Source organism: Bos indicus, chromosome 25 (assembly GCF_029378745.1).
Source record: "Bos indicus isolate NIAB-ARS_2022 breed Sahiwal x Tharparkar chromosome 25, NIAB-ARS_B.indTharparkar_mat_pri_1.0, whole genome shotgun sequence".
Taxonomy (NCBI): Eukaryota; Metazoa; Chordata; class Mammalia; order Artiodactyla; family Bovidae; genus Bos; species Bos indicus.
Genome location: NC_091784.1, coordinates 8,744,799 through 8,761,165, shown reverse-complemented (window position 1 = coordinate 8,761,165; position 16,367 = coordinate 8,744,799). Strand labels below are relative to the sequence as shown.

The window sequence follows — 16,367 nt, the reverse complement described above, 5'->3', positions numbered from 1 at the left end:
TCCCAGAGCTTGTTCAAACGCATGTCCATTGAGTCAGACATGAGATAGGTAGATCCCCGCTGGCAGTTTGTAGGCGACAACATTCACATGGGGTGAAGGGTGAATAGTAGCCACGGGTGATGGGACAGACTAAGTGGGGGGCACGCACTTAGTTCAGGGTGGGTGGACGGTCCCCTCAGTGAGCTGTAATGACCAGAGTGAGGCAGCCTGAGAAGATGCAGGGGAAGAGAGTGTCCCCAGATCCAGATGCTGGTGGAGCTAAGTTCACCCACCATCTGTGGCCCGAGAACCTGCAATCCTAGCCCAGCACAGCTGGCTGGGGTCACTTGCCCCGCTCACCAAAACATCCTGAAGATATAAAGTGGCTCTTCAAAATGATGGAAGAATTAGAAGGAAACAGGAAATGCCACAGAGTATTTGTCTAACCTTATCAGCTGGGCAAAATCCCCAGAAGCAGCAAAAAAAAAAGTTTGGCTGAATTTGACCACGTGAAGCTGGTGGGCCCTCCTGTGGCTGCAGGTGATAATGATATGTCAGTGGTCAGTTGTAACCAGTAAATGTTACTAGTGTGGATGTTGCTAGTGGGGGAGATGTGGTTGTGTGGGGGGAGGTGATTTCTGACCACCTTGACCTGCCTTCAGCACAGATCCTAGCTAGCTAGTTCATCCAGAACTGTCCTTGACCTGTGATGTTTTTTCTCCTTAGTAATTTTCCATCCATCATGCTTCCAACCCACTTTGGCTATAACTTTCCACTTTTCCCTGCTGCATTTGGAGTTGAGCCCAATCTGTGCCAAAACCATCCTCGTTTTTCAGTGGTCCCTAACTTATCCCGATAGTCCTGAACAAAGTCTGCCTTACCTTTTTAACAAGTGTCATGAGTGATCTTTTCTTTAACAATGGTTGGCTTTATAAATGCTTTAGAAAGCTCATTCTGCCTGCTGCAAAGAAAATTGGAGCGTAGGCATGGATGTTAGGGGGAAGGTAGAGCAACTGGGTGAAGGCTGCTGCTCCTGGTGAGATGGGAGAGGCTCAAGTCATGGGGGGAAGAAATAGGTACAAGTGGGCAGACATGGGGCACACTTTGGAAGGAGGAGTCTCCACTCATACCTGCCTTAAGCTCTCTCCTGGCTGCCATCAGTCCCTAATTGAGACACTTGAATTTAGTGCATTCTGACCCCATGCTCCCTTTTCTCTCTCTCTCAGCCCCACCAAACTCCTTCCCACCCCAGGGCCTTTGCACATGCTCTCATCGCTCTCAGGAATGTCCTTTTGTCTGTTTAATTCCTGACTTTCTGGAAGATCAGAGTCGTAATCACTGGACAACCGGGGAAGTCCTGGGGAAGTTTTAAGTTAAGGGTACATGCCTATTCATGAAGAGGCTTGAGCAGAGGCGAGTACTGCATCAGATTCGGGCAAAGGTCAACAGAGGCCATGTTTTAGTTGACAGATATCAGGAAGGTCAACATCTTCATGTCTTTGAGGTGGTCTCTGTTTTATGGCTGAACTATTGTTTCTTAACTGTTTTTTCCCTCGTTCCTGCGTTCCCTCACTTCCCTTAAAATCATTAATTACCGAGCCCGGTTAAAGAACAAACACTGTGGCTAGGCTTCAGATCACAAAACAGCTTAGGCCCAAACTGGCTTCTCTTATGTCAAGGAAGCCGTACCTGTGTTCTTCTCCAGGGAACCCCTAACCTGACCATACAAGAGAGGCAGGGAGAGTTGGTGGGTTCCAGGAAGGACCCCTGTGCCACCCCAATTCCTGGGCCCTGTTGTCCCAGACACTTAAGAATATCCCTCCCCGCATGCCGCCCCTCAACTACCAGCTGGAGCCTCCATCCAGGGTTGACTTTCCTTTCAGGGCCTGCTCTGACTTGCTGGGTGTGAGGAGATGGGTCACCTGTCTGTGCCTCGGTTTTCTCTCCTGTAAGATGGGAGTAAGTTCATTTACCTGCAGACACAGAGGACTCAAGGAGCTGAAACTAAAAACAAAAGGGATGAAATCAGTTCTCCCAGTTTCGTTGTTGTTCTTTCTTTGCATTTTTTTTGGTTTGCTTTTTCTCCCTTCGGCCACTCTCTTCATCTCTTCTCTTCATACCTGTATCTTTTTCTTTCTGCTAAAACGGAGGAGGTTCCCGGGGCCCATCAGGATTCTGGAGCGAAGGTCAGGTCGGGGACCAAATCCGACGCCCTCGGCTCGGGGAGGGACTCGCTCGGGCGCGACGACCAGATGCTCTCCTTTTTTCTCGGGAGACTTCCGGCCGGGGCTGTGCAGCACAGACGAGAGCCCGGGCCACCCCCTACCCACCCGCCCCAGGCCATGCGCCCCGCGCTCCCGCCAGTCCCGCGCGCGGACACAAAGGTCCCGTAGGGACTGGTCCCGCCCGCCCCGCCCCTCCTCGAGGCCTCGGCCCCATTGGCCGAGAGCTCCCGGGGGCGGGGTCAGGGGCCGGGGCGCGGCAAGCCCGCCCCGCCAACCACGCCCCCTCCCCAGCTCGGTTCCCCGCAGTTGGAGCTGAGCGCCTGGTGGAGCGGAGCGGATAGCCAGGTAGGGAGCTTCTCTGGGGACCCCAGAAGGGCGTGGTGGGGGTGCCCTCGCCCCGATGGAGGCCCAAGATCCTCGGGCATGGGACCTCGGCCTCTTCTGCCCCCGCTGCCCCCCATTCACCCCCACTCTGGAGGGTCTTCCAGCTCTCCGGCTGGGTCTCTGGGCCCCTCGGAAATGGCCGGGCGGCAGTGGCCTGTTTGGGCAGCGCGGGTTACTCATCCCTGCCTGGAGGATGGTGGGTGTGGCAGCAGCCCGCGGGATTTCGGGCGGACGTCTGGTTGCATTTCCCGCCTGGCCACCTGTTTTCTTGGTGCAGAAAAAAAAAACCCTATTCTCCTCCTCCCGCGCCCCCACCCCCACCCCTCCCCTTGCTTTCGCTGGATGGAGCTAGATGGGGTGACTCGCGAGGCGCTGGGGCGAGGCGCGCGGGGCGGGGGCGCCGCTCGGGGAGGTGGAGCCAGCCCCCAGCCAGGCCTGGCCGCGCCAGCTGCGGGCTCGGCGGTGGGACCGCTGCCAGGCCTGGCGAGGAGGTTGGGGAGGGAGGGGGGACATCCTGGCGCCGTGCGATTGGCCGCCTCTAGGGAGGAGGAGTCGCCGGGCGCTCACCCGGGGTGTTTGTGTCTGGATGGGGGGGCCCCCGGGGCTGTGCAGAGAAACTTCACTCGCGCCCACGGGCTCCCTCCCTGCCGGCCTCTTTGGCAGCCCAAGTTTTCAGGCCGGAAATGCAACGGTTTTTTGTTTTGATTTCTAAAAAGGAAGCCCCCAACAGCTTATCTGGGGTTGGAGTGGATGTATGTATTGGGAGTAGGGTGGGGGGCCGGATTTCAGCCCCCTCCAGGCACGATCTCTGTTCCCACAGGCAGGAGGGTCTCACTGCAACATAGAGGGCTTCTCTTAGCCTCCGTTTCCTCATCTGTAGGCTGGGGATGTAAGTTTCCCTACCGTAACGGGGTGTGTGAGAATAAAAGGAGATGGCTGACCCAGGACTGCGGTGGGAGAGCTTTAGCTACTGTTACATTTTTCACTTGCTTTAAAAAAAAAAAAATATATATATATATATATATATATATTTCTTGGTCTCTTCGTTCCCAGTCTTGACCGTCCAATATTTTTCTCTACCCTGAACGCAGGGGGAACTTGTAAAAACAGGTTCAAATCAACCCCAGGCTTAAAATCGCCTATTGATGTCCTCGTTGTCGTTTCAGTCCCAAACTCTTCACCAGAGTTTTCTGTTATCTCCCTCCCCCAGCCAGACCGTCCCAGCCCTTTTCTGGCACCCGCCCTCCCTCCTTGTCACTGAGCCTGTGTCCCTGGGGACTCCTCTGCCAGGAATGACTTCCCCATGGCCCCTGTAGGGCTTGAAGCAGGCGCCCCTTCCTCGGGGCCAGGGACCTTCTCCAAACCCCCTCTATGCTCGCCTTTCCCGGGCAGCCTTGATGGCCGTGGGTTCTTAATGCTGTGGTCTTTATCACCCTCCGGAGCCCCAACAGAGCAGAAACAGGGCCTGTAGTATTGCGAAGCCCGGCCCCGAGAAAAGCTCGGGAAAAGCTGGGCCAGGCCCATCGCCGGGCTCTGAGGGAAGAGGGAGGCCCTCTCGGGAGGGGAACGGTCTTTGTCTCACCGAGTGGCAAAGTCAGGGCATTCAGGGCATTCGGTTTGTGTCCCATCAGCAGAGACGGACGTGGGAGGGATTATTCTAGACGGCCGGAACCTGGCAGTGCTACTACCATTAGCGGCTCGACTATTGTTGCCTGAAGCCTTTGTATCTGGCACCCTCCTATACAACACCCTCCGTCCGCCAGGCTGGGAGGCTACACCAGGACCGTCCCATTTGACAGATGGGGAGACTGAGGCCAGGAACGGGGGAGGTCGCTTGCCAGGGGGGGTCACAGAGGGAGCGAAGAGCACAATTAGGCCTGAGACTCAGGTCTGATCGAAGCCCTGGATGGAGGCGAAGATGGAATACAGGAAGGCTGGAAGTGGGGGCGATGGGATGGGGATGCAGAATCGGCCTCGAGTTACCCACAGGGGCTTGGGCGCCTCCCAGGCCGTGGGCCGGGCCGGGCCGGGCCGGGCCGTGCCGGGCACGCTAACGGCGGGCCTGTGCCGGAGGGCGCCTTGGCTTCCCGGTCGCTAGTCCTCGGGTTTCCGGCCTCTTCCCAGCACTCCCGGGCGGCCGAACAGTTCCCAGCTGGGCTTGCCCCCCACCCCCACCCCCACTGAGATGCACGGACATCTCAGATGCACCTCGGTGCCGTGTTCGTATTTCTCTCTGCTGCGGGCGCGGCCAGCTCCAGCCAGGCCGCCTCTCCCTCGCGCTCCCTCCCCTGATTCCATCGCCCCAACTCCCCTCGACCCCTGACCTCCCCTCGACCCCTCCCACCTCCCGTTGCCAGGCTCCACTCCCCCCTCCCAAGTCCTCGCCCCTCTCCCAGGCACTGCCACTCTCCCTGGCCCCGCCCTTCCTGGCCCCGAGCCTCTCCCCTCTCCCTGGCACCGCCCCTCCCCTGCCACGAGCCCCGCCCCTCCCTGGCCACGCCCTTCCTGCCCCGAGCCCTGCCCCTCTACCTGGCCACGCCCTTTCTGGCACCTCGCCCCGCCCCTCGCCTTGTCCCCGCCCACTGGCCCCTCTCCTCCCCTTCTCTCTTTCCCCCTGCCCCCTGACCCCTCTCTCCCCGATCTGAGCCCCGCTCTCCCCAGCGCAGCGGAGGGCAGTGCAGCCCAGGCCCACTTCGGGGCTCTTTTCGTGAACCTCTTCCTGTTTCCTGGGACCCCGCTGTCCTACTGACCCGTTCGGCCCAAGTGCCCCCAATCTGCGGGGTTGGGCCTCAGTTGCGCCGGAGGTGGAGAGGGGAAGGGCGGCGTCTCTTCCTCAGTTTACAGGTGAGGCACCTGGGTGGACTAGGGTGACTTTGTGACTCATCTGGTGGCCCTCTTATGCAGGCTGAGAGGTGGGCCGGGCCAGTAACCCCATAACCAGTACTACTCCATGTCAGTCTTGCCTTGCTGGTGGGAGCTCCTTAGAAATGCAGAATGTGGGACCCCATACCTGTCTTAAGAAAGTGTTCTATGCTGTTCCTATCCATCGTGTGGGTGGAACTCATTCCCACCTGCCGGCAGGGGCCTGGCCTCCTGGCTAGGAGGTATCTGAACATGGTACCCTGCCCTGGCCTCCCCCATCCAGAAACCCAGGGAAGGCTCCCCACCCCATTTTTCAGAGTAGGCTTGATGGGATCTAGCTTTGCTGCCAGGCTGAGAAAGAAGCTCAGTTCTTTCTCCCACCCCTATCTTTCTGCCCTCCAGGGCCTGAAAGCTACCAAGAATGGAGGAGCCTTGTGAAATGAACTGCAAACGTCTCACTAAAGTGTAAATGACTGATAGCACTGCCAAGGATCCCTTCCTGGAGTCACCAGCCGGTTACATGGCTTAAGACAGACTTGTCCTTATTTATTTATTTTATTTTGGCTGTGTTGTGTCTTTGTTGCTGCGCGGGCTTTTCTCTCATTGAGGTGAGAGGGGGCTACTCTTTGGTTGTGGTGCAAGGAATTCTCATTGTCGCTTAGCTTCTCTTGTTGTGGAGCACAGGCTCTCGGGGACTGGGGCTTCAGAGGTTGTGGCTCCTGGGCTCTAGAGCACAGGCTAAATAGTTTTGGCACACGGGCTTAGTTGCTCCTCTGGACCAGGGATCGAACCTGTGTCTCCTGTATTGGCAGGCGGATTCTTATCCACTGAGCCACCAGGGAAGCTTCAGACTTGCCCTTGATATGACTGGTGGGGCTTGAGGCCCAGAGGGCAGGATGGCAGGGGCTCTGCAGGACTGGGTAGGTCTCCAGTCCCTGGATGTGTGGGTTGGTGGAAGAGGGGCTGGGAAGACCAGAGCCTGGTGCCCAGCTGAGCTCTGTGAACCTTCCTGGAGGACCCATAGGCCTGTGGGAAATTCCCAGGCTATTTTGGGCTGAGGCCCCCTTCCTGCCCTTTCCCAGGGTAAAGGCCTTGCTGGTGTTGGGGGCTGGGTGGCTCCCTGCACCCTTCCCTGCCCAGTCCATTGGTGTTCACATGTATGCACGCACTTGTGTGCCTGGCTTCACACACATGCATGTGTACACATACACGTGCACCACACACACAGCCACACACATATACACATGTGCATGCACTCATGCAGAAATGTGTGCACACAGCTCAGCAGCCGTAACAGGCCTTGGGCATGACACCTGGTCTGAATTTGCTGCAAGCCTGAAGCCCATCTCAGGTCTGGCCTAGAGCCTCAGTCTCAGGCAACCCTCTGCAGACTGCCTGCAGCTGTAGGGAGTTGATGAAGCTGTAGGGAGGTGAGAGGTCCCGGAGCAGGGGCTAGTGGCAGAGGGTGGGCCCTGCCTCCTCCAGGGTCAGCTTCAAGGCCCCCCGCTGGCGTTACTGGGAGAGCAGTTGCTGGTTGGAAGTGTGAGAGTGGGGGGGTGCTGCACACCCAGCGCCCCCATCTGTGTTTGGGGGGGGCCGCAGCCGACCCCAGAGCCGGCTTCTGGGTGACTGGCTCCCCGCTCCACGAGCTGGTTTCCTTATAGCTGGACTTTAACCCAGGCTTTCCCACACAGAGGCCCTTCACTCCTCCCTGTCCCTGCCCCCCACCCCCGCAGGCCGGTGGGGGTGGCTGGCTCCCGTCCAGGTCTACCCCGGCTTCAGCTGTGCTCTGCACGGATGGCCCTCTGGAGGCGCGGGCAGGGTGGTGGTTGAAGCCCTTGCTCCCTTCCCCAACTCTCTCCCGGAGGCTCTGCAGTCCTCCGTGCCTCATTTTCTCCCATGGCCAAGTGCGCATGCGCGCAGCCCGGACCTGCAGCACAACTGTGCAGGGCGCCCAGCTCACGGTGCACGTGAACGCCAGTGGGGGCTCCCGGTCCTGAGGCTGGTCAGGGGGACCCTGCTCTGTCCCCAAGCCGGGGGCTTCCATTGGAATCTCTGCAGGACTGGGTGTCCTGGGAGAGTCAAAGGGGCTGGGGAGGAGAGAGAAGGGGGCCCCAGCTGAGACCTGCTTTACAGGGAGGTGGGGAGGGGGGAACAGTCAGATGGATGGACATGAGCAAGAAGAGTGGAGACCCGTGGGGATGACGATGATGCCCTAATTCCTGAGCTGGCCTGCCCCTCCACCCACCCATCTCCTGCCTCTCACCCTTCCTTCCCCAGCGATCCCCCAACCCCCAGTCTCCTTGCTGGCCTTTAGTCACACCTGCCCCTGCCAACCTCAGGGTCTTTGCACAGGCTGTTTCCACACTGGGAGAACCTGCCCCTGTTTTACAAATGGCCCACTCTTGTTTGTTTGCTTACTGTTTTTGGCTTTGCTGGGTCTAACTTGTAGTGCACGGGCTTTTTGTCGCGTTGGCTTCTCTTGTTGCCGAGCACGGACTCAGTAGTTGTGACTCGTGGGCTTAGTTGCCCCACAGCATGTGGAATCTTCCCAGACCAGGGATTGAACCTGTGTCCCCTGCCCTGGCAGGTGGATTCTTAACTACTGGACCACCAGGGAAGCCCTGCTGTCTGAGTCTCTACTGCCTAAAAACAGGGCCTGCCATCAGGCGCATGTTTGTTGAATGACTTTATGATTACGGTTATAACAACAATTGTAGCTGATCCTTAAATGCTCACTCGTACTGGGTGGAGGGTGTGCAGAATGCTTAAAACATGTATTATGTCATTTCAACTTACTGACGCTGGTGTAAAGTCAGGACTGTTAAAAAAAATCTCCAGGTTCCAGATACAGAAACCAAGGTCCAGAGAGGTCAAGTAACTTGCCCAAGAGCTGGAAGGGTGGGATTTAAAGTCAGAGGTTCCTGACAGCAGGGGAAAGAGGGAGATTTTGGGTGGGAGTGGGGAGGGCTGTTCCCCACCTCACCCTGGTGTCCTCAGGTTTCAGTGGTTCCTACCGGCTGTCCTGGGTGTGGGGCCCTCCCTTTTTCTGAACCGGCCCCCTTCCCAGAACCCCAGGCATTGGAACATTCTAGGACTCTATGACCTGTGCTGGTGGGTCATGCTGGAGCCTTGACCCCAAGCTGCCGGGGCCTTTCTGAGGTGGGGGCTCCCGGGACTCGCGGTCCTCCCTGGCCGCGGGCGCAGCTGAGAGAAGGGTCAGGAGGTACTATGTCGCTTCCTCCAGGGAGCCAGCTGGCTGTCTCCCCTCCCAGCCAGACGGAGCTGAGTCCTGAAAGGGGAGTGTGTAGGGGGCTTCGGGGCCACATGGAGGGAGCCAGTTCGTCCTCTTGGGGGGCAGAGGTGGGCCTGTCCCCTGAGGAATCAGGCCTGGCTCTCAGGCAGTTTGGGTTGGGGGCAGAGGGGCATTGCTGGGCGATGCAGATTGAAAGCTGGTGCTCTGGGCCACATAAATGCCTGCAGACCAGGAAAGCCAGGGCAGTGGCGGGGGATGGGGGTGGTGGTAGGGAGGTGGGCTGGAGGCTCTGGTTGTCAGAGCTGCTAGATTTCTCAGACCTAGCTGGAAACGTTGCCTGGGGGAGGGGGGCAAACCTCTGGGATGTTTAAAAGATAGCTCGTGCTTTAAATATGAAAACCTTGTGTGAACCTCTCAGAACCCAGCAGAGCAGCTCCTGCCCCACCACTCCCTGTGAATGGCGGGGGGAGGTGACATCCTGGGAATGAAGGGGGATGATATCTAGTCAGGCTCCTCTCCATCCTGGGGCCGGGGGGCCCGCACCTGCCCCACCTGAATCTCCGACACCAGCCCTGAGCAGGTGCTGCATGACGCCCACCCAGCTGCACCGATGTGCACAGTTGATCCCAGACAGCGGAAGGGACTCAGCCAAGGCCCTTTGGGTCTTGGGCTTTGGCTCTTTCTTCATGGCCTTGAGCCAAGGCCACCAGCAAGTTGGGTACAGTGGCCATGTGCTGCTCTCAAGACAGGAATGTAGATCCTCTCTCTCCAGCTGGGTCTGCCCCTGGCGTCTGATGTGTGTTAGGGGTCACAGAGGGAATTCCATTTCTCAGCAGCAGTCAGAGACTCAGGCTGGGTGGAAATGAACTTTAAGGCCTGGATCTGAGTCAGGGGCCTGGTGGCTGGAGATGCTGCCTTTGAAATGCCCCTGCCCACTCCCCCTGCCCCCCTCAGGGTTCCTCCTGGACGCGGACTTGACTTGGGGTCCGAGCCCTTTTTGATTTGTGTCCCCGAGTTTCCTGAAGGAGCACTGAGTGCGAGTCCCTTTTTCGCTTCCCCTTCCCCATAGTGCCCGGCACTTAGTAGGAGTTGGGAAATGTTTGATGAGTGGCCGAGTCCTCATCCAGGTGGTTGGCACTGAAGCATTCCTGCATGTCCTGTCTGCCTCCCTCCCTCTCTCCTTCCTTTTTCTCTCTCTCCCTCCCTCTCTTTCTCAAGAATTTGCCAAGTGCCTGAGTGTGCCAGGGCTTCCCGGGTGGCGCTAGTGGTAAAGAACCTGCCTGCTAATGCAGGAGACCTAAGAGACTCGAGTTTGTTCCCTGGGTCAGGAAGATCCCTTGAAGAAGGGAATAGCTACCCACTCTATTATTCTTGCTGGGGAATCCCATGGACAGAGGAGCCTGGTGGGCTATATAGTCCATAGGGTTGCAAAGAGTCAGGCATGACTGAAGCAGCTTAGCTCGCACGCACGCTGTGTGTGCCAGAGCCTGTGCTGTGTGTCCTGGGGACAAAGGGGGGGCCAGTGGTGTCCTCGTGGCGTTTTTGTGAGGAGCTGTCATAGAGGGAGGCACACGGCTGCAACAGGAGCGCAGACCAGGCGCCTGCCCCGACTGGGACGAGCGGGCACGTTTCTGGAGCATGTGACGTCCACGCCGAGTGAGCCTGGAGCCTGCATTCCACAGCCAGAGGAATATTCAAGTCTCAGATGACACACTGTCTGGCGTGAGCATGGGGAGGCATCTGGAGAGCCCCCCTAGCAAGGCGTGAGTCCCTGAGAGCCCCCTGTCTCTCTCCAGGTCAGCCATGTCATCTGAGCCTCCTCCTCCATCCCAGCCCCCCACCCACCAGTCCTCGACTGGGCTCCTGGACACCCAACAGGCCCGGGATCGCTCACCGTCCCCGCTTCGGGGCAATGTGGTGCCGAGCCCACTGCCTACTCGCCGCACCAGGACCTTCTCAGCGTGAGTCTCGGGCTTCCCCGGACAGGTCGCCTCTGCGTCCCTGTCTATTACATGGGAAACTTGTGGATTGGGAAGGGGATGATGGTGAGAAGCTGGGCAGGCACCTTGTAAACCCCGCACCGCACTGCCCCCAGGCCCCTCCTTGAGCCTGTCGTGAGCTGTGGGTGAGGGATGAGGGTGGCCAGAGATAGGAAATCGCTGGGGTCTTAGATCATCGGGCTTTAACCACACACCAGTCCCTTTTCCCTGGGAGCCCTTGACCTTATCAGCTGCAAAACGGGGACAGTAGCAGGGTGGCCACTGTGCTGCAGGAGACCCACATGGCGCCTGGCAGGTGCAAAGCTCAGGCCAACATGTGGAGGCTGTTGTTAAGTTAGCCTTCAGAGGGAGGGATGCTCAGGGGGATTTTGCTCAGACAGGGAAACTGAGGCCTGAGAAAAGTTTGCCAGCATCATTCAGAGAGTCACTGTCACCAGGGTCTCTGAGTGGCTCCCAGAGTTGTGCAGTGTGTAACCTGCACAACTGTGCATGGCGGCCCTGCCCAGAATGCCCTGGGGCACAGCTGTGGGTGGGAACTGGGAAGAGCTGGGTGTGCCCTGAGAGCAGGGGGCTGTCCTAGAGGGCTGGTGGGGGCCCCTCATGCTCTCCACACTCTCTGTCAGGACGGTGCGGGCTTCCCAGGGCCCGGTCTACAAAGGAGTCTGCAAATGCTTCTGTCGGTCCAAGGGCCACGGCTTCATCACCCCGGCTGATGGCGGCCCCGACATCTTCCTGCATATCTCCGAGTGAGTCAGCAGCTGATCCGGGTGCTCTGGGGCTAGGATGGGCGCCGTGGCCTGGAGGAGGCAGGGGGAGTGTGTGAACTCTGCTGGGTGGGTGCCAAGTGTGATGAGGTTGTGTGGGCCAGGCTTGTGTGACAGTGTTCAGGGCTGAGGGTGTGAGTCTGTACGTGGTGGTGGCAGCGTGTGAGACACTAGAGGCGACTGTGTGTGTGTGTGTCTGTGGGTGTGCACACGTGTGTGTCTCTGTGTGTGCATATGTCTGCGCACGTGTCTCTGTGTGTGTTTCTGCGTGTGTGCGTGTCTCTGTGTGTCTGTGCGTGTGAGGTGAGAACCTCCTTTGGCTTTCCCTGGTGGCTCAGCTGGTAAAGAATCTGCCTGCAATGTGGGAGACCTGGGTTTGATCCCTGGGTTAGGAAGATCCCCTGGAAAAGGGAAAGGCTACCCACTCCAGTATTCTGGCCTGGAGAATTCCATGGATTGTAGTCCATGGGGTCACAAAGAGTCGGACATGACTTAGTGACTTTCACTTTCACTTTGGGGTGGGTCTGAATGCCTGTGTGTGTCTGGCGGGCAGGCCTGGGTGTCCCTGGGAGTCCTGTGAGCCTGTGTTTGGCCTGGGGGTGGGTGCTTGCACTCGCCCTGGGGGCCCTGCCCTGGTGAGGCTGGGGGGTGACTGAACTCTGCTCCAGGAAGGAAGTGTGGGGCTGGACCCTCTCTACTGCCTCTTGCTCACTGACGTCCTTCCTTCCTGAGTGTCTGAAAACCCTGGCGGGGAGAGGAGGTGGGGGGCACCCAGGGTGGGGCCCACACATCCTCAGCCTTGGGGCTGGAGGGCGCCCTGCAGGCTGGCCTCCACCTCTGGTCTTCTAAGCAGCCTGCAGGTTTGTGGGGACCTAATCGGCTCCCCTACCCCATCCCCATCTTTGACCTCAGCAACCCCCACCCCAATCTTTTTGTCAGTGGCAGGCAAAGTACCCCACACAGCAGGCCTGACAATATGTAGAAACCATGTTTTGAAATTAGGCTCCTTTTGCAAATGTCTGCTGAGATGGGAGAGTTACCCTTTCTTACTCTCTTCCAACATCCCTACACACCTGGTCTTCATAGACCCCCTGTACAATGTAGACACGAGGACACTGCTAAAGCAACGCCTTTTGACATACATATGAATCATACGTGGATGTAGAAATACATATCTATATTGGCTCTTATTCTGGAAGGAGTTATAGTGGTTGACAAGGATAGACACAATGAGCCAAGAAAAATTAGTAAGGAAAGCAGGGGGTTGGGGCAGAGAAGAAAGATGGCGTTTGGTTTCACTGCTAGTAGTGGGCTGCACCTTTACTCCTGAGCTTCCTGGTGGCCACAGCAAAGAGGGCAGCTCCATTTGCAATGTGATTCTTCAATCAAGGCCATATTATAGTCCCAGGGGAGAGCTCACTGGACTTGGCCTTCAGGATCCGAAGGGGATATTCCTCCTGGGGGGTGGGGGGCAGTGGGTAAAGCCAAGGGGGCATCAAGATGGGGACCTCTTCATCCCGGGTGAGATGGTGGCTCATGTCCTGTAGAAAAAGAGGGAAAAGGACTTTCTGGAAGGCTCCATGGGATTCTGAGGAGCTGAACAGCAGAGGTGCAGCCTGGTTTCCAGGACTCCTGGACGGGGCAAGGGGTTGTGGCTGCTGCTCAGGAAACCCCCGTGGAGTCATCCCCCAACTCTGATTCTCAGGCTCAATACTGTCTCTCCTGGCTCTTCCAGCCATAAGCCCCAGGGTGCCCACGTGTAACTGCCCTGTGAGCATACCTGGGGGCGGGGCTCCATCTCTGTCTCCACAGCAGAGGTCCCGGGAAAGGAGCTGATTGGGTCAGGGGACCCTCAGTCACGACCGAGGGCCCCAGTGGCTCCGCCTGGTGGTGGGGCAGGGTTGGGGGCAGCTCCTCCCCCAGGGGCAGGGGTGGGAGGGCAGCTCCTCTCCCAGGGCCGGTGTCCCGGCTTCTCCCAGCGCCAGCCCTGAGTGTTTCTCCTCGCCCCGCAGCGTGGAGGGGGAGTACGTCCCCATGGAAGGCGACGAGGTCACCTATAAGATGTGCTCCATCCCGCCCAAGAACGAGAAGCTGCAGGCCGTGGAGGTGGTCATCACCCACCTGGCGCCGGGCACCAAGCACGAGACCTGGTCCGGCCACGTCGTCAGTTCCTAGGAGCGGCCGGAGGCACCCTGGCTCCCCAGCTCTGGGGAGACACCCGGGGCAGGAGGCAGGACCAGACGAGAGAGGACAACTGTGCCACTTGAGATGGGGCATCTGAAAGGGGGGGGGAGCGTGGTCCCTGTCAAGTGTCTCCTGGAGGAAGGGGTTGGAGACAGGGGAAGGCACGGGGGTGCCCTCGGCCACCAGCAAGCCTCCGACCACCGCAACCAACACCTCATCATCTGAAAAACATTAAAAGCATTGAAAAAGGAGAGGCGCTCCCTGGTGGCTGAGTGGAGGGTCTGAGCCCCGCCCAGGGGCCGGGTCGGGCGTCTTCCCTGGCCCGCAGTCCCTCCCACAACCGCTCCCCCCGCCCCTGCCCCCGCCCCCGCCCCGGAATTGAAGGCTGAGAACCCCCAGATTGGTCCTCTGGGTAGTGACATGGACCCTGAGTGATTTCCCAGGAAGAATTTTCACCCGGAGCATGCGCACCACCCCGCCCTCCGCCCACATGCGTGAGCCTCTCCTTGGCCCTGGGCAGAGCAGACTTCTGGTTCTGAGCTGGTTGTTCCAAGGGGCTGGGGGCGGGGAGCACGGCGGGTCTTGGTGTCTCTGCAGCAGGAGGTGAAACAGCTGCGCGTCTGGCAGCCCTAAGTCCTCCATGTGGCAGCCGTGTGCTCAGAGGCGAGTCCTCGTTCTCTTTGAAGCCTGGTCCTGCCTGTCTGTCTTTGGTTGAGAGATCCTGGCTCAGCCACCCATCCGGGAGGTGGAGGGGAGGGGTGGGGAGTGTGGAGAGGGGGAGGGTCTTTGTTTCCAAAGGGACCTTTCTCGGGATCCATCTAGAAAAGAGCAGGTGGTTTGCTTCCTGGGAGCCTGGCCAAGTCACAAGTTGAAGGAGAAATAGGCCTTTGGTGGTGTTTTCAGGAAAATTGGTGTGAACTGCTTAGGATTTTTTTTTTTTCCTTTAAGAACTCAAGCTCTCACCGGAGCCAGTTCTGTTTGCACTTTACTGTTGACATTGCAGACCTTTGTGGATATTTCCAGTAAACAGATCCTTAAGGCTTTCCTTTGGTGTGGCTTGGTTCGGCTTTAGTTGTGATTTAAAAATAGAAATAGCTGGGAAATATGGGAAAAACATATTTAACACATCTTGAAATATGTGGCCACACCCATGAAATATGTAGTCAAGGGTCCATTTGGCAATACAGGGAGGCGTGAGCCCTTGAAAGGTAGTGGGGCCTCATCCAGTGTATCTGAATTTCTGCGAGGGGGTCGGAGGCCAGAGCTATTTTGCTGAGGACCAATGGAGTTGTGTGTGTTTTTTAAAGTATGCCTGATTTACAACACAATGTTAGTTCCCCGTGCACAACACAGCGATTTGATATTTCCATACATCACGAAATGACCCCTGGAGTTGTTTTTAAGTAGGCGAGTAAGTGTTGGTTACAAATGCGCAGTGAAACGTCACAGTTAAGGAAGCTGATCTTTTTTCCCGGCCTGCAGTGCCCCCTTGAAGGGTCTTCCCCACTCTGCCTTCTGCTGGTCCGCAGTGGCCGTCTCCCCTCCAGCCTTGGACAGTCCCCAGGTGGCCCCCAGAGACCCCTGTCTGTTGGGTATGGACCACACTTTGAGTGAAGTCACTCATCCTTGAGAGACCCATCCTTGAGGTTGAGAGCCTGCGTCTTTGCCACCCGCTCCCTCAGGCGACTTCGCTGCCTTGCCCTCACCCTGGTACGTGGTTGGGGCTCCATGTGACCCCACCAGCCTGCTAGTGGGCTGGAAGTTGGATCTGCTCCTCCAGGTGACACGTGGGTCCTCTCGCTGGGAGACTCCTTTGTAAATGCTCCATTCTCACTTTGTGTTGTGAGGGCTGGAAGGGACCCCTCCCCACTCAAAGCACAATCTTGAGTTATCCCAGAGGCTCTAGGAGGATGGATAGTGTTGGCGACCAAGCTGGGGACAGAATCCGGATTCCTGACTCCAGGTCTTTCCTCTCACCAGCACCTTTCTCAATAAACTGTTTTGTTGGAGAGTCTGGCGTTCTGTGTCAAGGTGGAATCTGGCTGCGGGGAGTTCTTCCTTGAAGCCAGCAGGTGGGGGGTGGGTGGGAAAGGGGGGGTGCATCTCCCCAAAGGAGGCTGATACATTCAGTCTTTTTTTGGGGGGATGAGTAAGAAAGTGGGATCATCCATGCCTTGTTCCCTAATCAGTACCCTCACATGTAGGTGAGCTGAGCAAAGGGATATGGCTTCGTGACAACAGAAAATGCCACTTGGTTGGCCAGCTGTGAAGTGCCCTGCTGATGCATTTCCCTGTTTCCAGTGTGAGCACGCGCTGACAGGGGAGGTGGCCCAGGTTTGGGGTTTCCAAGGGCATGTGGGTGGGTGGGGGGATTGCAGTGGGGCAGGAGAGGCTGGGAAGGTCTTCCTTGGGCCCCCTGCCCCTCGAGAGGCAGGTGATGACTTTGGGGTGGTGCGCAGGCGAACATCTTTAATGTAAGAGCATATTGATTGTCAGAGCACATTAGGAAAAATTATGACCAGCCCATCGAACTCGTTCAGGGAGAGGCTGGAGCCGGCATTTAGCACGAGGGAGGGTTCGGTGGCAGCCAGGGTGCAGGAGACAGGAGGAGCTGCAGAAAGGGGTTTTTGGGTCTGTGGAGAACGGGCGGATGGGCAGACGTGGAGTCCCGGCCGTGGAGTCCCGGCCGAGGGGACCCTGCCTGGGGAGATGA

The 16,367-nt window shown here is 57.8% G+C and overlaps 1 protein-coding gene across 2 annotated transcripts; it reads left to right on the top strand.

Moving 5' to 3' along the window:
- The first annotated feature begins 2,412 nt into the window (after positions 1 to 2,412).
- CARHSP1 (calcium regulated heat stable protein 1) lies at positions 2,413 to 15,665 on the top strand. 2 transcript variants are annotated; one of them, XM_019988194.2, is made up of 4 exons: positions 2,413 to 2,549; positions 10,503 to 10,667; positions 11,330 to 11,452; positions 13,483 to 15,665. In XM_019988194.2, the coding sequence occupies exons 2-4, from the start codon at positions 10,510 to 10,512 to the stop codon at positions 13,643 to 13,645; spliced, it is 444 nt and encodes a 147-aa protein (XP_019843753.1). In that variant the 5' UTR covers positions 2,413 to 2,549; positions 10,503 to 10,509; the 3' UTR covers positions 13,646 to 15,665. The 2 variants fall into 2 exon arrangements, with proteins under 2 accessions (XP_019843753.1, XP_070635737.1); XM_070779636.1 differs by lacking the exon at positions 2,413 to 2,549 and adding an exon at positions 8,574 to 8,676.
- The last annotated feature ends 702 nt before the right edge of the window (positions 15,666 to 16,367 follow it).

What these genes read in the sequence shown, in the direction of transcription:
- CARHSP1 (XM_019988194.2), top strand. Translation starts at nt 10,510, where the DNA reads ATGTCATCTGAGCCTCCTCCTCCATCCCAGCCCCCCACCCACCAGTCC. An exon ending in CGCACCAGGACCTTCTCAGC is followed by an intron (nt 10,668 to 11,329) that starts GTGAGTCTCGGG and finishes ACTCTCTGTCAG; the next exon opens with GACGGTGCGGGCTTCCCAGG. An exon ending in ATCTTCCTGCATATCTCCGA is followed by an intron (nt 11,453 to 13,482) that starts GTGAGTCAGCAG and finishes CTCGCCCCGCAG; the next exon opens with CGTGGAGGGGGAGTACGTCC.